Below are 20986 nucleotides of genomic sequence, written 5' to 3'. Positions count from 1 at the left end.
GACCCTGACACAGCTCACAATCTCCTTGTCTTCTCTGAGGACAACAGGAAAGTTACCCAGGGCAACAAGAAGCAACCGTACACTGATCACCCAAATGTGAGGTAGTGGCAACATGACAACAAAAGGCAGTTTAACTGTCTGTTAACTGAAGCAGCAGTTAATCGCTGAGCTGATCTGATCTTTAAATCTGTTTTCCCGTTTGTTCGATTTGAGAGTAAAATGGAAAACAAAAAGTCACTTTCTCAGACACTGACCCAGGTATCTGTAATTCACGTTTTGGATAGGACTAGTCAGCATGTAATTATGGATATGTTCGATTACAGTTTTGATGAGGCTGAAATACACTGTAGATATCTGTAAAGTCAATTCTGTCTATCTTATACAGTATATGTTAAATCGGTTTGCCGTAAGTCTCAGCATTTATCTATTGATAAAAATAGTAAAAAATTTTAGACATATTTGCAAAAAAGTGAGCGAGTACGTGTCAATCACTCGCAGTCCTGGCACTGCCATGGTGTCTCCTTTCTGCATTTGCCACACGTGTATCTGTAGCAGCCAACACATCGCACAGTGGCACGATTGCTGTTGCATCGTTTGACCTGACACATGGCTCTTTTTCCAGGTTCAGGTGTGGGAGGCTGCTGCCGAAGCCTCTGCTCCTTTCGTGCCTTCTTCTCGCCCACATGTGGGTTCGCCAACTCCGTGGCGAGCTCCGCCAGGAAGTCCGCCCGTCTCTCCTTCCTCCCGGTGCACGCTTCGTACAGCGCATGCGCATTCAGCGCCGCCATATCGATCATGTAGTAGAACACGGCCACTGGCCAGCGCCGCGTCGCTGCGCGGACGCTGTAGTTCCGCAGCATCTGCTCCATCGCATCCGCGCCGCACCTCGTGCTGCTGTACAGGGCGACCGTGTTCGGCTTCCGTTTGGGGGCGTTCTCCGTGTGAACCACGCTGTGCATGCTGCTCAGGACGTGCACGCTCGTCCTCCGCGTGCACGCGTACGCCGTCAGCGCGGCACCAGTGGTTGAAAACACCTAAAAAATGAGACAAGTTGTTATTTTTATTGCACGCTCACACACACAGTAGAAACACATAAACACAGAACCTGCGACGCACCTGAGTGGTGAGTCTTTTGCGGTCCGTCTGTTTAGCGGATTGAGGAATTTCCCGGTGATTCTCGTCGACTGCGCCGAGGATGGTGGTTTTGCGGCGAAGCAGTCGTTGCGCAAGTGACAGTGACGTGAAGCAACTGTCCGTGGTGACGTTTCTGCCCTTGTCCAGGAACGGTTCCATCAGACGCATCACCACGTCTTCCCCACCGGGACCACTGGGACCACTGGGACCACTGGGGTCGTTGCCAAGACACGGGAGGACGTTGCAAATGTACTTGGACTTCGCGTCGCAGGCGACCCAGAACTTGATGCCAAACTTCTCCGGCTTCGACGCGACGTACTGCAGGAAACGGCAGCGAGTCTTTGTCGGGAGGAGCTGCGCATCAACGGCGATGTGTGGACCGGGGCTGTAGGAGGAGATGCAGTTGGAGACAAAGGACCCCCACACACCGGAGATGGCAGCAAACTCGTCGGTCTTGGCTCGCTCCACGCGGGTGGAGCTGTCGTCAAAGCGCAGGTGTCGCATGATGTCCTGGAAGCGGTCCCGTGACATGATGCCAGTGATCTGTGGGTTTCCCAGGTTTGATGACCCCCCGCAAGATGACAATGGCAATAAACGCCATTAGTTCAGGGATGTCCACCAACCAGTCATGCTCCGTTCGCTGTGCGTGTTGAATGGTGCATTCTTGAATGCTATGAAGCATGTCAAGACTGATGAACCTCAGGAAGCTCTCCAGGCGACTGGGGACGCTTGTCCTGACCGTGGGCGTCGGCTCTCCGTCTGCGGCGTACGCTTCTATGGGGGTGAAAGGGAGACGCGCCCTCACCCGTTCTTCACGCCACACGGGGCCGTCTTCCGCCGCCTCCGTCAGGTCAGACCTCAAACGAGCTCTTTTTGGTTGAGGACTAGTCTCCTCATCTGCAGTGTGGACAAAGTCACATTGTGAGCAATGGGAAGTTGATATCACAAATGCGTGCATAGATGCTAATAATAATTCTATCTCCTCCTCTGCATCTGAATACTGTCTGAAATGTCTTCCGAAATAAAAAAGGCAGAGTAGATATTTCAGCCACTCCACTCTTCTTCTGTGCTTTCCACTTTCTTGTTTAAATTGAAATAGGAAATAATATGAAATGAAATCTAACCTGAAGACAGCTCAGAGTCCGAATACGGCTGAAGGTCTATGTCTTCTCCATCCGAGTCACAGGGGTTGACTTGGCTCAGGATCGCGTCCAGTGCTCGCTGAGTGAGGCCTTCCTGCATGTTGGTTCCTTGGAGAGGAGGTTCGTCCACTACTAAGTTCCCGAGGGCACTGAAGTAGCAGGCTGTGTGCAGTGAGGTATTTATCCACCTCAGCACAAGAGGAACTACCTCTCACCTGAGAGCAGGCTGCTTCTATGGGTCCATGGATGTGCAAATCTACATCCATTGAATACAACTGGGCGAGGCCCTCCGTGCCAATGTGAGAAATGTCCAACCAAGTCCTCTTGCTATGCATGAACGACCCTCAGTCAGCAGCCCCCCCTCCTCCACACCAGCAAACCCCCAGCAGCCAATGTGTCAGTGTTTTTTTCAAAAAACATAGGTGATGTCTTAAAATTATTTTGTGTTTGTCTAGTTTAGGAGTTTTGTTTTCATTCTCCTTAGTTTTGTGTTTGTAAACAGGAAGAATGTGTACTCACCCACTGCATCGTAATATATTGGCTTCACATATTTCTGTAGTTATGGATCACGATTTAATTAATTTGATATATAATACTTATATAATTGTATGCGCGCATACCACTTTACAGCAGGTCTGCGACTCATCCACGTGTTCCTACATACGTTTACGCCACGTGTCTGCCTTAAGCTGCGCTGGTGATGGGGCCGTTTATCGAGTGACGCTTACAGCAGAACTCGCTGCGGTGGCGGTAGTTCCACGTCCTCAGACACAGATTTCACAGCAGTTGCCAACATGTATTTATTTGGTGATGACTCTTACGGTTTCGATGGAAAAAGCTTTTTAACAGAGGTACCACTTCATAGCGTGCCACGCGAAAAAACGGGAAATTTAAAATCCATTTCATTGTCTGGTTTAAAAACAACGGTTGATTATGACGGTTGTCAACATAACATCTACAACCTTCACGTTTATAAACTGCAGCGATGATATGCGCCTCTTCCAGGAACAAAAACGAGCCATTAGTGCCGGTCACCAGCTGAGGAGATGTCCATCAACAGCCACTTACTCTCATCTTCGTTGATCGCACACAATAAAAGAAGAGACGCACGAGCGAAAGAAAAGCGGGGCGTCGCCGTCACAGCCATTAGGGGACATTCCAACGATACGGGCCGTGGAGCAGCTTATTTACATCACGATGACTTGCATCAAGTTGGGAATGCGCGGTGATGTTTGGTTTCAAGTGCCGCATTCGGTGGTGCCTTTCACAGTATGTTCACAGTATGTTCTAATTCAGTAGTGTGTGTGGGGTCCAGTTTCATTTCCCCACCGGATTAAAAGACGGGAAAACGAGAAAACGTCTCGTTTTCAAAAGTCAAAAATCAAAAGCACGGCGTCGTGAAATAGGTATTTATTACACATACGAACACGTAACCGTCACACGCGCCCCCTGTTGATGCAGACAAACAGCTGGCACGCTATGAAGTGGTACCTCTGCTAAACAAGCTTTCTCCAAATAAATACATGTTGGCAACTGCTGTGAAATCTATGTCTGAGGACGTGTTCTGCTGTAAGCATCACCCGATAAACGGCCCCATCACCAGCGCAGCTTATGTAGGAACACGTGGATGAGTCGCAGACCTGCTGTAAAGTAAACTACGGTGATTATGACGGTTGTCAACATAACATCTACAACCGCTGGAACACGTGCCTTAACAAGTTATGGCAGTTTAAAACCGAAATAAGGGGCGTTCCACGTTTTTAGGTGGCAATGCGCGCATACAATTATGTAAGTATTATATATTAAATTAATTAAATCGTGATCCATAACCACAGAAATATGTGAAGCCAATATATTACGATGCAGTGGGTGAGTACACATTCTTCCTGTTTACAAACACAAAACTAAGGAGAATGAAAACAAAACTCCTAAACTAGACAAACACAAAATAATTTTAAGACATCACCTATGTTTTTTGAAAAAAACACTGACACATTGGCTGCTGGGGGTTTGCTGGTGTGGAGGAGGGGGGGCTGCTGACTGAGGGTCGTTCATGCATAGCAAGAGGACTTGGTTGGACATTTCTCACATTGGCACGGAGGGCCTCGCCCAGTTGTATTCAATGGATGTAGATTTGCACATCCATGGACCCATAGAAGCAGCCTGCTCTCAGGTGAGAGGTAGTTCCTCTTGTGCTGAGGTGGATAAATACCTCACTGCACACAGCCTGCTACTTCAGTGCCCTCGGGAACTTAGTAGTGGACGAACCTCCTCTCCAAGGAACCAACATGCAGGAAGGCCTCACTCAGCGAGCACTGGACGCGATCCTGAGCCAAGTCAACCCCTGTGACTCGGATGGAGAAGACATAGACCTTCAGCCGTATTCGGACTCTGAGCTGTCTTCAGGTTAGATTTCATTTCATATTATTTCCTATTTCATTTTAAACAAGAAAGTGGAAAGCACAGAAGAAGAGTGGAGTGGCTGAAATATCTACTCTGCCTTTTTTATTTCGGAAGACATTTCAGACAGTATTCAGATGCAGAGGAGGAGATAGAATTATTATTAGCATCTATGCACGCATTTGTGATATCAACTTCCCATTGCTCACAATGTGACTTTGTCCACACTGCAGATGAGGAGACTAGTCCTCAACCAAAAAGAGCTCGTTTGAGGTCTGACCTGACGGAGGCGGCGGAAGACGGCCCCGTGTGGCGTGAAGAACGGGTGAGGGCGCGTCTCCCTTTCACCCCCATAGAAGCGTACGCCGCAGACGGAGAGCCGACGCCCACGGTCAGGACAAGCGTCTCCAGTCGCCTGGAGAGCTTCCTGAGGTTCATCAGTCTTGACATGCTTCATAGCATTCAAGAATGCACCATTCAACACGCACAGCGAACGGAGCATGACTGGTTGGTGGACATCCCTGAACTAATGGCGTTTATTGCCATTGTCATCTTGCGGGGGGTCATCAAACCTGGGAAACCCACAGATCACTGGCATCATGTCACGGGACCGCTTCCAGGACATCATGCGACACCTGCGCTTTGACGACAGCTCCACCCGCGTGGAGCGAGCCAAGACCGACGAGTTTGCTGCCATCTCCGGTGTGTGGCGGTCCTTTGTCTCCAACTGCATCTCCTCCTACAGCCCCGGTCCACACATCGCCGTTGATGCGCAGCTCCTCCCGACAAAGACTCGCTGCCGTTTCCTGCAGTACGTCGCGTCGAAGCCGGAGAAGTTTGGCATCAAGTTCTGGGTCGCCTGCGACGCGAAGTCCAAGTACATTTGCAACGTCCTCCCGTGTCTTGGCAACGACCCCAGTGGTCCCAGTGGTCCCAGTGGTCCCGGTGGGGAAGACGTGGTGATGCGTCTGATGGAACCGTTCCTGGACAAGGGCAGAAAACGTCACCACGGACAGTTGCTTCACGTCACTGTCACTTGCGCAACGACTGCTTCGCCGCAAAACCACCATCCTCGGCGCAGTCGACGAGAATCACCGGGAAATTCCTCAATCCGCTAAACAGACGGACCGCAAAAGACTCACCACTCAGGTGCGTCGCAGGTTCTGTGTTTATGTGTTTCTACTGTGTGTGTGAGCGTGCAATAAAAATAACAACTTGTCTCATTTTTTAGGTGTTTTCAACCACTGGTGCCGCGCTGACGGCGTACGCGTGCACGCGGAGGACGAGCGTGCACGTCCTGAGCAGCATGCACAGCGTGGTTCACACGGAGAACGCCCCCAAACGGAAGCCGAACACGGTCGCCCTGTACAGCAGCACGAGGTGCGGCGCGGATGCCATGGAGCAGATGCTGCGGAACTACAGCGTCCGCGCAGCGACGCGGCGCTGGCCAGTGGCCGTGTTCTACTACATGATCGATATGGCGGCGCTGAATGCGCATGCGCTGTACGAAGCGTGCACCGGGAGGAAGGAGAGACGGGCGGACTTCCTGGCGGAGCTCGCCACGGAGTTGGCGAACCCACATGTGGGCGAGAAGAAGGCACGAAAGGAGCAGAGGCTTCGGCAGCAGCCTCCCACACCTGAACCTGGAAAAAGAGCCATGTGTCAGGTCAAACGATGCACCAGCAATCGTGCCACTGTGCGATGTGTTGGCTGCTACAGATACACGTGTGGCAAATGCAGAAAGGAGGCACCATGGCAGTGCCAGGACTGCGAGTGAGTGACACGTACTCGCTCACTTTTTAATAATGTTTGCAAATATGTCTAAAATGTTTTTTTGTTTACTATTTTATCAATAAATCTCAGCAACAAAGCGAAAACCCCTGTGTGTTGATCTCGGGTCTTACATACATTGATTATATTCAGTTTTTTTGCTAATATCAAAAGAAACGAGAAGTGTTTTGCATTTTATCTTAAGGACAAATTAATTAGAAGACGATTTGATTTCAATCGATACCTCCAGAAGGGGACGCGTAAATCCATTACTTGATTTTCACATGAGCACCGGCTGCCTGTCCTTGTACTACGACAATTAAAAATGACTTGCTCCCAAGAAAGCGTCACACTTTGGAGCAATGGTAACTACTGGAAAATCATGGGCTGCCAAGTTTTTGACTTGTCTGGATGAAATTTTTTTAAAATAAAATATAATAAAATATTGATCAGTTATTAATCGACGTACTTGAGAACAGACGTACTTGCAGGTGATGGTCGTGTAGTTTTACTGCTGCCAGCAGAGGGCGCCACACGCACAGGGACCTGACTGCAGTTCTAGAGCTGAAGCTGTTTGCAGTACACGGCCAAGAGCCGAGTCACTGCAGGAAATGATTGACAGCTCGCATCATGTGACGCTACACAAAATGCTGCTAAAACTTGTCTTCTGGAAGCATTTCAACATTTATTAGACGCAGTGAGTGAACAAATATGAAGCTGAAGTTATTCTACACAACCTTCATGGTTCAGGGTTATTTTCAGACTGTGGAGTTCAGACTGATCAGACTGTTGCACATCAATAACTACATAAATAACACGTGACTGTGTCCCCTTTAGGTGAGGTTTGTTATTTCAGAACTCTGTAACATCAGTGTGTGTGTGTTTTTCTTTTCTCTATCTTATAGTATATGTTTATGCCATAGGTCTCAGAATTTAGTCTTGTTTCCCTTCAGGCCACTACTACACAGCCTCCCTTTGTCAGCACCCGTCGCCTGAGCCTAATCTGCGTTGATGCATGAAGCTGAAAGCAGCAGTCACTGACACAGTGAGTCACACACTAACATCTCTCTCTGCCACACATCCTGTCTTTAACGTTGTTACCTGAACAGTACTGTGGTTTTCCTCAGCGTCGACATGACTGTTTTTTAATGAAGAACACTAGCGCCCTCTGTTGGGCTTTACCGGCAACAAGTCACTCAGTTACATAACAGCCCATGTCAAATTAACTAAACTAACCAGAAAACACATTGAAAAACGGTTTCGTTTTCCCAGTTAGACATTACAATGTATTTGTAAAAAGAATCAACACAGTACAAACGCCTATGTCATAATTAATTGCATATTTCCTTTCTATTTGCTCGTTTAATTCAGTAGCATTATATATAAAATGTTAAGACCCGTTGTATGTCAATGCAACTTTTCTTTCATTACAGATTCTATGCTATGTAGGAGCTGTGTTTTGGCTACAATATCAACCACAATTTAATTAAAAATGAAATTAAATCACATGTAAGGAAACGGTTACAGAACTAACAGTTAAAACCTTTACAAGGATCTCTAGATGCATTTAAACATACTGGCTCCAGCTGTTATGACCGTACTGGGTCTGAAATGATTTAGGCTATGAACTACTTTTACAGGAATTGATTTTTCCACATTAGCCAAAAATAGACCTTACTGTCTGGTTACTTTGGCATTGTTAGACACACGTTATCACACAATGTTGTGAAGCATTACCACTGTTATCATTGGCAAGAGTGGATGACATGATATGAAAGCATGACAACACATGTGTTTGGAGAATGTACACCAGGTTTTATTGCCCTTCACTAAACAGTACAAATACATACTGTATGCAGATGTAAAAGCAGAACTAGACAGTGGGATGATTTAGTCAAGTTGAAATACGCAGTTTAGCAAAGTTTTATTTCCCTGTAACGTAACTATGACAGGTCTCCACTAAATTGAACACTATCACAGGCTGCACATTTAGCAACACAGCTCTTCCTACTGTTTCACTAGCTGTATTGCTGTATAAATGCCCCCAGCACATAAGGACAGACTCATTCACACACAGCCTTGAACAGAAACACAACACAGTATTTTATGTAGGTTATAACTTTTGGTTCAGTGCATCCTCTCAGAGGTTGACAAGGCATCTAATCTGCAGAGCCACAGTAGATTGTGCTTCAGTTCACCTTAAACAAAACAGGATGCATGTATCATTATTTGACTGAATGTAAATAATCCTTTTAGTGATGTGTGTTTGTGAATGTGGGACTAATGTGATCACTGTGGATGATAAATTTAGGCCGTTGTGTATATTTAGCCGTGCGTCAGTGACGGGAGTGCGTGCGGTAGGAGTATGTGTGCTGCGTCGTGGGGCTCATGATGTTTTCGGTGATATACGCCACCAACAAGCAGATGATGACCAGCATCACGCAGATCGCTCCCCCCACGGTCGTCATGGCAATCACGATGTCCTGCATCCCGGACGGCGGCAGGGTGAACTCCACGCAGTCGCGCCGCTCCGCCGGGTCGGCGCGCGCCACGGACCGGAGGCAGAGCCGGTAGGGGATGTTCTCGTGCAGCTCGGTCAGCAGGAAGTCCGCGCAGCCGGAGCCCAGGTGGACGCCGGCGCACTCGAACTGAGTGTAGCTGCCGTTCCACCAGCAGCTCAGCTCGTAGCCCGCGCGTCTGTGGCGGCGGCCGGCGAAGACGCGCGTCCCCGGAGCCCCGCCGGCCGCCGCGCGCTCCGCCGCGGCCACCGTGGAGTTCCCCTCGCGGCTCCACTGCAGCAGCACGCTGCCGTTGGTGAGAATGTTCGCCACCAGGTTTCCCACGGACACCGCTGTCCTGCAGTCCCCCTCGTGGCACTTGTAGCCGAGCAGCGTGTGTCGGAAGCAGAGCTGCCCTCCGATGCCCGCCTCTATGACTCGGTAGGCACACAGCGGTGACGCACCTTCCTCCGGGCTCTGCCTTGGCATCCTGCCAGGCCGTTCCGATGTCACAGTAGTACTATTGCGTCTGCTGGTATTTAAAGGGAAGCCATCGTCGCGGCCCGGGCCCTCTTTAAGCTTCGGTGCTGGCCGATTCTTGCTCCTGCTGCCGTAGTCCGTGTCTGTCTGTTTCATCCAGGTCCCCGCATCGCTCCCGCCTCTCACCTCTGATGGGGATGCTGGAGCTGCCGCGGACGCCGAGCTGGACGCCGCCGTGCAGAGCAGCAGCGCCGACACGGCGACGAGGCACGGCCGCTCCCGGCTCCGCATCTCACCCGCTCCCGTTCGTCGGACTATTCCCTCTCGCGGTGGACGTGACGGGCGATGGCGCAAAGCGGTGCGACGTCGGCCATAGGCTCAGCTCAGCCTGAGCGCACGCGACGAGATCGGCGCGAGAGCCGACGCGTCCATGGGCGAGAGGGGCGCGCGTGCGTCTGCGACAGAAATAACATGTGGTCATGCGACCGTCCAGTCAAGACATCCGACAATGACCTTGGTCGGAACGAAGCTGATGGCGGCGAACCTCGCGGCTCAGTGTATGAAACCCACGTACTTGCTCTGGCAGGAGCGTCAGCTCCGCGTTCCTCTTCCCGTCTGCCTTGAATGGAACGCTTTGATGCGTGGGGGAGCGCGGGCGCGCGCGCGCCGCGGAGCGCTTTGGGAGCGTGGGTGCGTGCGCGAAAACATTTGTAGTCTCTAACAGCGGCTGCGTGAGTCATCGGCCCACGCGGCGCCTCAGGCGCGTGTATGTTACGGAGCCAGCGCGGAGCGGACGGAGGCCGCGTCCCACCTGCCGCTCACCTGGGCGCCCCTCCCCCACACGCGCCCCAGCGGTGCGAGCGTCGTCATCAGCATCTCTGTTCTCCACGAGCAACTCAGGAGAGCGGTGCTTAGGGGCGACGGTCCCAGGAGAGAAACTGTGCAGCTCCACAAGCAATTAGTGCCGAGGGAGAGAATAAAATGCTGACAAAGGGAACACGAGCTGCATCAGCATCACCTGCACCTGAAAGGTCACACTGAGCTCTGAGGAGGTCATTTATCTGATATTATGAGCATTTCTGCATTAGAGTGAATGCAGGATGTGCACTCAGGCGACACAATGAAATAAATTGACCTTGATCCCGGTCAGCAAAGACAGAACCCTCTGTGTGATGAATCGATGCTTTCGCGTGTATAAAACACAAGGAGCGCATCAGCAGCGGAAGAAGCCGCTCTCGCACACGCGTCTCTGTGCAGAGGACGATGCCATGACTAGAGATCTGACTGTAGACGCGGTTCTGTTCGGGTTCCTGGTCTTCTCCGGCATCCTGGGGAACATCCTGGTCATCCATGTGGTGAGATCACACGGTACCGGCCGCCTGTGACTGCTTCGGGCCTGTTCTCAGTCTCTCCTCCGCTCTCAGGTGTTTCAATCCGCCAGCGAGAGTCCGTCGCGGCGACTCCCTCCGTCCGACACCATCTTGGCGCACCTGTCGCTCGCCAACCTGCTGACGTCGCTCTTCCGCACCGTCCCCATATTCGTGTCGGACCTGGGCTTCAGCGTGTCGCTGTCCCCCGGCTGGTGCCGCGTGTTCATGCTGCTGTGGGTGTGGTGGCGCGGCGTGGGCTGCTGGGCGACGCTGGCGCTCAGCGTCCTCCACTGCGCCACCGTGCGGCGGCGGCGCGTGGCCTCCGGGCCGCTGGCCCAGCGGCGGGCGCGGCGGGGGGTGTGGGGGGCGCTGGGGCTGGTGTGGGGGGCCAACCTGGCCCTCTCGGCGCCCGCGCTGGCCTACGGCGCCCACGTCAGCGGCAACGCCACCGTGCAGCTGATGGTGATCAGCTGCACCACGCGCCCCCTGCTGGGCTGCGTGTGGGAGTTCCCCGCGCGGCGCCAGGGCGCCGCCTTCGCCTCGGCGTCGCTGGCGCTCAACGAGGCGCTGCCGCTGCTGCTGATGCTCGGCACCAACCTGGCGACGCTCCGCGCTCTGGTCGGGCACGCGCGAGCCGTCCGGGGCGAGGCGGACGCGCAGGCGAGCGGGGCGGCGGAGCGCAAGGCGGCGCACGTGATCACGGCGCTGGTGGCGCTGTTCGTGTGCTGCTGGGCCGTGCAGCTGGCCGCCGTCACCTACTACAACCACAACGGCGGCGCCCTCACCGAGGGGCTGCTCACCGTGGCCCAGTTCTCCGCCTCCGTGTTCGGGGGCTTCAGTCCCATGGTGGTGGCCCTGGGGCACGGCAGGCTGAGGAGGAGGATCGCGAGCATGGCGGCGAGGTGGACGGCGGCTCGTCCATGTCACGGTGAGGACAGGACGCCTCCAGAGGCCAGAGGTCAAACTATTTTTGTTGTGCAAAAGGAGAGGAAGGAGACGTTTAAATCACGAAAATGACCAAACGATGTGCACTCACACATTATTGTGTACATTTGACAACTAAAGTATTATTTTTAGATATTGCAGTACAGGCAGACATAATATTATTATTATGTCTGCATATTATTATATTAATATGCAGCGTGATTCCTAATTATTATCCTATTTTTCCTACACATTTCTATAAACCAATGTCATGTGCAGTTCTTCCATAGGTTGTTTCTACTATTAAGCTGAATGGAATAAAAATGAAGATTGAACGCTTAGTACAAACTCTTTAATCCACAGCAGCCTTCGAATGCAGACTACACCTTTCATCACATTTTCTATCACACGTTCGCTATAAATTGTGCTATAAACTACTTTCATGGCAGTAATTCTAACTAGCAGCACTGAGTGAGCAGCGCGTCCAGGGCCCCGGGCTCCATCAGCGAGCGAGCACAGACCTGATGAACGAACGCAGCCCCCGATGCCCGAACGCCAGAACCGCCGGCGACAGAGACAGGAAGGCGACGTTGCAAAAGCGAGTGATGACCCGGAGGAACTCCGTCGAGGAGCTGCGGTTGTAGTTGAAATAGGTGACGGAGATCACGCTGGTTCCCCAGGATGCGACGAACAGCATGACGAGGGAAAGAATCACCTGGTGGAAGAGGTAAAACGGCATGAAGCAGCCGGGTCCGAGCGCCGCGACGCAGCACCTCACCTTAGCGGCCCGCAGCTCCGCAGGAACGCGCCTCACGGCATTTCGCTCCAAAGGATGCTTCCTGCCGTGGTTGTAGAGGGTGTGAAGGGAGGAGAGGCTGGTGAAGGCCATCAGGACGACGGGGGTCATTTCATGGATCACCAGAGACGTGGTGGCGAAGGCCAGGCCGCTGTGGACGGAGGGGAAGTCGGAGACGCAGCGCAGCACGGGGCGGTTGGTGCTGCTCACCAGTATCAGCGACTGGGAGGAGCAGGCGCAGGGAGAGAGTTAATGGTTTCACTCAACAGAGTCACGACCCGGCTAATATACAGAGAACAGTAGAAGAAATACAATTTTAAAAGGTACCATTTTTTTTAAATGTCCTGAAGTCAAACATCTCACCTCTGTGACGTTCACGCCCCCGTTGGTGGAGAAGATGAACGCGGGGGTGGAGAGCAGGAAGTTGAGGAGCCAGATGAGGCCGAGGCTCATCGGCAGCGCCGCGGGAACAGCCCGACGGAGGCTCCCGTGGGTCGGACGCGCTCGTCTCAGGGTCAGGAGGTGGAACGCGCTGAGGCAGAACGTGGACCACACGTTGACCGAGCGCAGCCACACCCACACCCCCATCAGGAGCTGACACAGCATTTTAGTGGCAGGCATCTGTGGAGGAAAGGGGCCACTTGGTTTTTCTCCTCCGACTCGCCCCAGCAAACTCCCAGGTAACGTACCTCATAGCCCCAGTCTGAAACCAGAACCGCCATGTTCCTCGTCGAAGACACCAGCAGGCTGGACAGGGCCATGTTCAGGATGATGGCGTCCGAGCAGCCGGCCCCGCCGTGCTTCGTTACCACACTCCTGCCCACCACCAGCGCCACGGTGGCGTTCCCCACGACGGCCAGGCCCAGCAGGACGGTGTAGAGGGCCGTCTGTGCAGGCGAGCCGAGCAGACGAGCCATCGGCGCCCTCGGGCAGGTTCGCCGGTGCGTGACGGGCGAGCAAGCGGAGCTCCACCGCGATAGAAGAAGGTTCTGCAACTGCTGTCGTCAAGAAACAAGAAAACGCACAGGACGACAATTCCTGACAGTCCCCCAGAAAGCACCCCCCCCCCCAGGGGGCTGATGGATGTTAATGAACCAGAAGGGATTATTAATTGTTGTCGTCATCTGTGAACTTGCTTATGAGTGTGTATTCTGTAAATGAACACAAACAACAGAACCCTGACACACAATTGTTTTCAGTTCTTTCAAGAGCAACGCAACAAAGTTTCACTGTTTTTACATTTATCAACTAAACACTAGTTGATAAAGTTGATAAGCTCATATGTCTTAATATTTATAATGTATAAATATGAATATTTACACAAAAATGACAAATGGCATCATTTGATAATTATGAAGCCATTAGTTATTTTTTTATCTGATATTTGCAATTTTGTTAATTAGGGAATGTAATGGACCATGACTGTTTATCTTATAACGTCATGTGGCTGCACAACATATTCATCTTCTACTACTGTACAATTTCTGTTTACCGCCACCAGGCACTAGATGGCGCCATGATTAACTAAATACAACATTTAAAAAGATTTCTCTTCTTAAAAAAAAAGAAAAAAAATAATCCAGTTAAACACTGTGTGTACACATTAGTAACAGTTATTAGAAACATTTTACATATCTATGTATATGTAAAGAACGTATATATATATTTAATTGAATTGTCGTACTAAAATACAGGTTTCCAGGTTTTTATTTTAGTTTTAACTTCAAAATGAGTACATGTCACTTTAAAGTGAACATAATATGAAGAAATATTTATCAGAAACAGTTCCAAACTCTTTATTAGCAATACTTGTTGCTCAGTAAAGCTTTGTTTTGGGGTTCACAGCTACACAGCAGCTCATATTTGCTACTGTATAGTTTATATGGATGAATCAGCTTCGGTTAGTATGAAAATATGGAACAGGTTGTGCTACAGTCTTTTTATAGCGTCATTAGCCTCTTATTCATCAAAGAACAAACATTCGAAACGTGTGTGAATGAAGACTAGATTGAAATTCGTGGAGTAGAACAGTTTTGGGGTTGAGGTGACCTGAGTCAACGTTGACCCGCTCGGTCACAGTTTACTGAAGCACTTGTGTTTTTATTGCGTAGCTTGAGCTGCAGCTGCTGTTGTTAATGTTAGAATGGTCTGTGATCTGCCATTTTTCATGCTTATCCTATTTCAGGTGTTGTTACCACAGCAACAGTCAAACTAAAAAGTACACATATAAGTTTGATTTGAGGGTTTGATTGACAGGTGATGCCATAAAGTCTACACTCGTGCTGCAAAGGACCATGTTGAACATTTGCAAAAACATTCTGACATTTACATACAATTCAAATGAATGCACATAAACAACACATAATTATGAACCAGCTCCGCTCAAAGTGAGCTGACATTACATAGGTAATTGCCAATTGTAATGTGCTGGTTTAGTGAACGGCCTCTTGCCAAGTTGCTGATATTTTCATTTTGCAGGAAATCCAGAGTTAATTGTGGTGGATATTGTCTCAGTCACTGAAAGAAGAGGACGAGGTGGACGTGATGGAGTCTGAAGTGTTACTATAATTCATTTCTGGATGAAAATGTACCTTCAGAAATAATAATCAATCTTCGGATTTAAAATGCCTGATTGCTGCAGACTGCTGACTGAACCTCCACTAATAAACCACATCTGCGATGAATGTACATGATGGGTGATTTCACTAAGGCTGATCAAACGTTCAGCCCAGCGTTTGCTGTGCGGCAGAACCCGTCTCCTCGGCCTGAGCCGCAGATCGGGGACAGAATGACAGGTTGGAGGCAAATACACGGAGGGGACAGAGGGATGTGACGTCTCTCTGTCCCAGCTGGGCCGGTAACCTTTCGACCAAGTCACCTGAACCTGCTGTTGCTTCACTGGGGTCAGCTGGAGGTCCAGAACAGGTAGAGCTGCTGCAGGAGGCGAAGGTAGAAAGATTTAATCAGCTTGACCAAGTGAAACTGAGCCACTTTCAGGAATCGAGCCACAAAAGAGCTTTGGATTCCTGACGTTTCCGCTCTCACAAAAGAGAATAAACAGAAGAAAGCGAAGCTTTCAGGCAGAGACAACTGAGTCATCTGGAAGGAATAACATCCACTAATGACACAAACTAACATGGGCTCACACAATGAGCGCATACCTTCCTGAGTGCGTGCCCTCGCTGACATGGCTCTTTCTTCTCCGCTCACATGCGAGGCGCTGATGGATACCAGATACTGGGTGTCTGGCTCCCGGCCCGTCAGCAGAGCAGACGTCCTCCGGCCGAGCGCCGCCGCGGCCCGGACGCCGCCGCGCTCCACGGCGTAGCCCTGGACCCGGGGGAGACCGCGGACGGGCGCGGGACAGAGGCGTCCGGTTTTAGGGTGACTATGATGAATGGAGACATCTGATCCAACCTGGGAAATGTCATGCTAAAACATGCACACGTCGGTTGAAACAAACAATCATTGTGATCTCAGTGTGATTGCTTAAATTGCTGCAATTACACGAGTGGAGGGTTGTGCTTATTTCTACTTTGGACAACTCCCTTTGCAGTGAATACAGTATGTGTAGCAGAAGCACTAACAACCATGGTGACATGCTCTCAGCCAGCTGAATGACTCCTTTCCCGCTTTTTAATATCTTTTATTAGGACTCTGAATTTATTCAACACTGTGAGCTGTGAGGCCGAACGCTCAACGCGTCCTCCACCTGCTCAGATCTAGGCTTTTTTACGGTTAAAAGCAATTTGCTACAGAGAAAACAAGAAACTGGACTAGATTTTCTGGAACCTGAGAGGATTTATGAGCGTAAAACAACAGGATAGTTGGTCACAGGAGCAGATTTATCCTCTGAAACGCGTGTGAGATTAAAACTTTGAAAAAGAGAAGCAGTGGAGGGAAAATCCAGCGTTTTCTCCGCCTGAGTGGACGCCTGCTCCCTTCTTTATGTGCCCACCCCTCATTTCTCACAAGCTCCATTTCCTCACACATTGTCTTACTGGGATGGTTTTCAGTGGAAGAAATCAATTTTACCCACAAGGATCATCCTCATCCTGCCACATCGGACCCACGCACAGCACATCTGCTGACTCCTGTGGGTCGGGAGTATTGGTTCTATTACACACACTGACGTCAGTTCACCCCGAACTCGGCTGTTTTATTGTATGTGCATTTGTTTGACTGCAAAAGTTTTCACATTGCATTTTACAGTCCTGAGTGTTTTTTCTTTGCAGGACCTCTGCAGACCAGGCTCACTGTTTTATTGCTTCAGTGGGTCCATAATCTTAAAATGTTTATTGGGTGGTACAGTAGGAAAATATAAAAGGCTCAAAGGAAATGGGGGAGAACAGCATCAACACATGAGGAGGCATCATCCTAATGAAGAGCCGATAAATTACAGAGGTTGCAAAGCGAGAGAGGCGTAAAAGGGGAACGAGGTGGGGGTCTACGGTTCGGCCATGTACGAGGAGGCTCAAACATGACACGGGCAGAACACGGCTGGATTAGAGCTGCCGATGAGGAGGAAAAGGCCCATGAATCCGAGCTCGTCATCCGCCGTTCAGGTGGTTTCAAGCGGCGCCAGGGCCGCGTGCCACGAGTGACAGATGTGATAATGCTGCCGTGAGGTTCACGGAGTGCGGACGGAACCCGCAGCGGGCGGCGTCCAAACGCTGAGGGAGCCACGGACATTCAGTGGAGCCCGTGCAGGACGGAAGCCTTGTGGAGCCGAGCAGACGGCAGTGTTTACTTTTAATTATCTGCACCACCTGTAACGACCACACGAGCATCCTGCCGTCAGAACGTCCCGCTTCCAACCGAACCAACAAACCAGCGCCTTTTACTCCACACGTCCTGTTAAACGTGCGTCGGTGACCCTGCTTGGTGTTTAGTGGTTCACCCGGCACTTCTGTCTCTAAAACCCATCTTGAAAACACACACACAAGTTGAACGTGGTCGTCTTCGCTTGCCTGATTCTGTTAATGGGCCCATTCGCCTTCTGATGCGGGTTTTGTTGGACTGAGTCTTGTGGGAGCAGTGCGTTGCTGTAGTCTCTGTTTAGCTGCTTGGTGGGTTTCCTAATTGCCCCCCTGTCTCCTCCTGTTTCTAGTTTCTCTTCAGCTTTGCAATAATGTGGTATTGTTCCTATTATCTAACTCCTTGAGAGGAAGACAAGTAATATATATATATATATATATATATATATATGAATGCAGACAACAACACTAATGGCAATGCAGAGGAGAAACATAATGCACCTACTTTTAAATGAATTACTGTTGCATTTAATGGCTTTGTCAAGAAGACGTACAAATATGACATATCTGCAACAAAGCCGAGTATTTGGGTGAATAGAGGGTTCTTCTGTGTCAAGTCTTAAATGAGTTCAGGTTCAAAGAATAACAGCAGCATTTTTTAATTTGCTGTTATGTGTTTTTTCAGACTAAAAGTGGAAGTGATTCTTGCAGTTACATTTCTGGACGTAAAAATTATATTTTTTAATGTTTTTTTGTGACTCGGTTTCTAATGGTACAGACTCACCTGAGGCAGGTACGACAAAGCTCAAAGAAAAACACAGCTTCATCCGTTTAAGGCAGCTCAGAGGCTCATTTATGCCATTAGAAACACAACAGTCAGGTGAAATCCCGACTCTTCCCATCGCAGTTCTCAGTTACAACAATGATGCTGCCTGTGTTGAAGCTTCGCCAGTAGGGTTCAGCTCAGATGCAAACTTTTCCTCAGAAACACCTGCGTCATTTATGCAGTCATCCCTCCATCAGCCTGTTACTGCGCTCCGTGCATCACTTTCCTCTTCCCTCTGCTTCTTTTGATCTACAAATAGCACAACTTGTGTTCTTTTGTTGGTGCAGGAGGGCTTTTCTTAGCTTTGAACTCAAAACATCTCTCTTGTAAAAGCAGTGAATGTGTCAGACTTCCACATATTGATGGGTTTTACTGACTATAATAAAGAGCTGATTTTCAAGTTTCTTTCTTATGTCTCCAAACTCATGCCCTGTCTGGTGCATGTTTGGGTTTGTGCGTCAATGTTTTTAACAATTTTACAGCATGTTGTGCAGTATCGTCCTAGTGTAGCATGTTAGCATGCATAATTAGCACACATGAAGGACTGGGACAAATGCAAAGCAATTATGTGTTCATAAAGCAATGTCCTGCACACATATTGGAGTTCATTCACGGCAATGTATTCATTTCATATGGACTTATAAACCTCAAACGTTAACCCTGTGCTGATGTTAGAGGAGAAGACAGACGGATTCTGCAGGAATAAATAAATCTCTTCCCTGTCTGAGTGCTGCCTCATCAAACCACAGAAGCTCTTCGCTGATGTAGCTTTGGCTCCAGGCATTTTGCTGAAGACCTGCACATCATCTGGGAGTTCCTATGATTCAGATGATGCTAAGTTTCTCCTCATTCAAACACCATTTAGCTCACGCAGCAGCTGAAGCCCCATAATTGACTTCAATGTTTGCCAGTCACGTTTGTAATCGGATAAACCCGTTTCAGCGGTCATTAGGATTCAGGAAACAGGGTGAGGAGGCTGAAGGGAAATCATGTTGCTGCAGCTGAGACAACTGGACGCGAAAACGGAGGTCAACCCCGAAATGTGAAGCAAGGCCGACGGTAAGTAGCTGGAAGATGAGTCAACTCTGGGACGTAAAGCATGTGTGATGAGCTTCACTGAAAGTCATGCTGAGAATAATTAGGTTGCAAGTCATTTACGGAGTTATTCAAACTGGCTAAAGCATAACAATGCACATTTAAATGCTCCCTTGCCAGAACTGAATATCGTTACAAGCATCAGCACCAGGACAAAGTGAAGACATGTGGTCGCCAGCTTGTTTCGATTCTAGGCTACTGCTTTGCAGATCTTCTTTATCATCATCACAGCAGTAGCCAATACAGTATTTGCATCAGGTGATTATAGTCTAACTAATCTTTTAAAAGGAGCTTTACAGCTTTCTTCTCTTCACCTCGTCATGCACACAAAAAAATCGTTTTCCTGTCCAGAACAAAAACAGGTGAAGTACACCGCTGCACACACACACACACACACACACGCATTGTGCCACGTGTTGCTGCCGTGAGGTGCAGTGAAATCCTCTCACGGAGGAGAAAATGTGCGCTCATAAAGAGCCTCGGTTGATTCCCCTCTTCATCCTGCAGCCACAGGAGATGAGGAACACGCGGTAATGAGACAAGAGTGGAGCGATGGAAAATGGATTTTAATTTTCTGAAAATACGAGGGGGACGAGGCGGGATGGCAGCGCTCGGTAAAGACTCAAGGTATTAGAGCCTTCAGCTGAAAGGAGAATAATGAGCGGCGGAAGTGAAGAGGAGAGAAAGCTAATGTGCAGTGCTGGGAGCGCTCGTCTTCCTCCAGGTGGGGGGGAAATGACACACAGTGTGTGGCTGACACAGGCTCACACCATTGTGTTCATGGGTTCATTTAGAAAATCTAAAACAACAATACAGTAGCTGTGTGACTGGCAGGGTGGTGAGTACAAAACAGGGGATGTGACTCAGCCAGCAGGCTAAAAACATGCTTAGATGACACTGAGCAACAGAGTCACGACGAGGAAGATGATGACGAAGGAGAAGATGTGTTTTTTGGATCAGGAACATCTTCATCCGTCAGACACCGAGCAGAGACAACACAGAGGCGTCGGTGGTAAATACTGTGAAAGCAAAGAGGCCGAGTGTGTGTGTGTGTGTGTGTGTGTGTGTGTGTGTGTGTGTGTGTGTAGGTTTAGGGGGCTGCACACGAGTGGAAAATGGACTGAGAGCGCCTGATGTTAGGTACGGAGTCATTTTCACAAGAGCGCTTCACAAATCAGCCGAGGCAGAGACAAAGCACCAAAGCCATTATGACAGCGGCTCCTTTTTAGGGACACGAACAGCTCTAATTGTCTCGTGCCGGTGATTTCAACGTAAAAGCGTTTCGTAGGCTTCACACGGCAGAGAGCCGGGGAAACGAGGAGCGTTACGCCAATCAGCCCAGTGAATGCGCCCGTGATTGCTGTTGATTGTGAGCACAGCTCGTGGCTCTGATTCCGAGCGGTGATTGGTTGTGTTACCTTTAAAAATGGATAATACGGAGCCGTCATTAGACGCACAAAGCTGTGGACGGGGACGGAAGCTCTGGAGGTGCTGAGTCCTGCTGGCGTCTGGGCCGGCCGTTCAACCGGAACAGCGCCATTGTTTTACTCCAGCTTATCAGAGTCTCCACATCTGGACGCCGCCCGCCTCTCGTGCAGCCCTGGAGGATTCCATACCTCCCACAGGCCGGCAGCTAAGTGGATGAGTGTGTCTACAACCGAAGGGCTGTCGTTAAAAGCCTGGACCCGTCCACACCCCCGGAAGGCCGCGCCGGTGGCCGCGCCGGTGCTTTCCCACCGCTCAAAATGCAGAATCTGAATGCGTTCGCTCGTCTGTGCCGGTGAACATCTGCGC

The 20986-nt window shown here is 49.9% G+C and overlaps 4 protein-coding genes across 4 annotated transcripts; 1 reads left to right on the top strand and 3 right to left on the bottom strand.

The window, feature by feature from the left end:
- Positions 1–98: 98 nt before the first annotated feature.
- LOC114855829 (piggyBac transposable element-derived protein 3-like) lies at positions 99–2658 on the bottom strand. The gene is made up of 3 exons (XM_029151332.2): positions 2259–2658; positions 1117–2031; positions 99–1034 (listed from the first exon to the last, which is right to left on the bottom strand). Exons 2-3 carry the CDS (start codon positions 1663–1665, stop codon positions 489–491), a joined length of 1095 nt encoding a protein of 364 aa, XP_029007165.1. The 5' UTR covers positions 1666–2031; positions 2259–2658; the 3' UTR covers positions 99–488.
- Positions 2659–8240: 5582 nt separating this feature from the next.
- fndc10 (fibronectin type III domain containing 10) lies at positions 8241–10137 on the bottom strand. The gene is made up of 2 exons (XM_029151339.3): positions 9999–10137; positions 8241–9879 (listed from the first exon to the last, which is right to left on the bottom strand). Exon 2 carries the CDS (start codon positions 9713–9715, stop codon positions 8783–8785), a length of 933 nt encoding a protein of 310 aa, XP_029007172.1. The 5' UTR covers positions 9716–9879; positions 9999–10137; the 3' UTR covers positions 8241–8782.
- Positions 10138–10149: 12 nt separating this feature from the next.
- LOC114855827 (olfactory receptor class A-like protein 4) lies at positions 10150–12059 on the top strand. The gene is made up of 2 exons (XM_029151331.3): positions 10150–10779; positions 10849–12059. Exons 1-2 carry the CDS (start codon positions 10597–10599, stop codon positions 11809–11811), a joined length of 1146 nt encoding a protein of 381 aa, XP_029007164.1. The 5' UTR covers positions 10150–10596; the 3' UTR covers positions 11812–12059.
- Positions 12060–12079: 20 nt separating this feature from the next.
- On the bottom strand, positions 12080–13550 carry LOC114855852 (olfactory receptor class A-like protein 4). Its single transcript, XM_041070725.2, has 3 exons — positions 13204–13550; positions 12878–13135; positions 12080–12736 (listed from the first exon to the last, which is right to left on the bottom strand). The coding sequence occupies exons 1-3, from the start codon at positions 13429–13431 to the stop codon at positions 12221–12223; spliced, it is 1002 nt and encodes a 333-aa protein (XP_040926659.1). The 5' UTR covers positions 13432–13550; the 3' UTR covers positions 12080–12220.
- Positions 13551–20986: the final 7436 nt, after the last annotated feature.

Source organism: Betta splendens, chromosome 5, assembly GCF_900634795.4.
Source record: "Betta splendens chromosome 5, fBetSpl5.4, whole genome shotgun sequence".
Lineage (NCBI taxonomy): Eukaryota > Metazoa > Chordata > Actinopteri > Anabantiformes > Osphronemidae > Betta > Betta splendens.
Note: the sequence above shows the minus strand (reverse complement) of the source record. Positions and strands in the feature narration are given on the sequence as shown.

Coding starts and splice junctions, on each gene's coding strand:
- LOC114855852 (XM_041070725.2), bottom strand. CDS start 13,431: ATGGCTCGTCTGCTCGGCTCGCCTGCACAGACGGCCCTCTACACCGTC. Junction 13,136..13,203: donor TTTCAGACTGGGGCTATGAG/GTACGTTACCTG, acceptor TTTCCTCCACAG/ATGCCTGCCACTAAAATGCT. Junction 12,737..12,877: donor GGGGCGTGAACGTCACAGAG/GTGAGATGTTTG, acceptor TGCTCCTCCCAG/TCGCTGATACTGGTGAGCAG.
- LOC114855827 (XM_029151331.3), top strand. CDS start 10,597: ATGAATCGATGCTTTCGCGTGTATAAAACACAAGGAGCGCATCAGCAG. Junction 10,780..10,848: donor ACATCCTGGTCATCCATGTG/GTGAGATCACAC, acceptor CTCCGCTCTCAG/GTGTTTCAATCCGCCAGCGA.
- fndc10 (XM_029151339.3), bottom strand. CDS start 9,715: ATGCGGAGCCGGGAGCGGCCGTGCCTCGTCGCCGTGTCGGCGCTGCTG.
- LOC114855829 (XM_029151332.2), bottom strand. CDS start 1,665: ATGTCACGGGACCGCTTCCAGGACATCATGCGACACCTGCGCTTTGAC. Junction 1,035..1,116: donor GCAAAAGACTCACCACTCAG/GTGCGTCGCAGG, acceptor CTCATTTTTTAG/GTGTTTTCAACCACTGGTGC.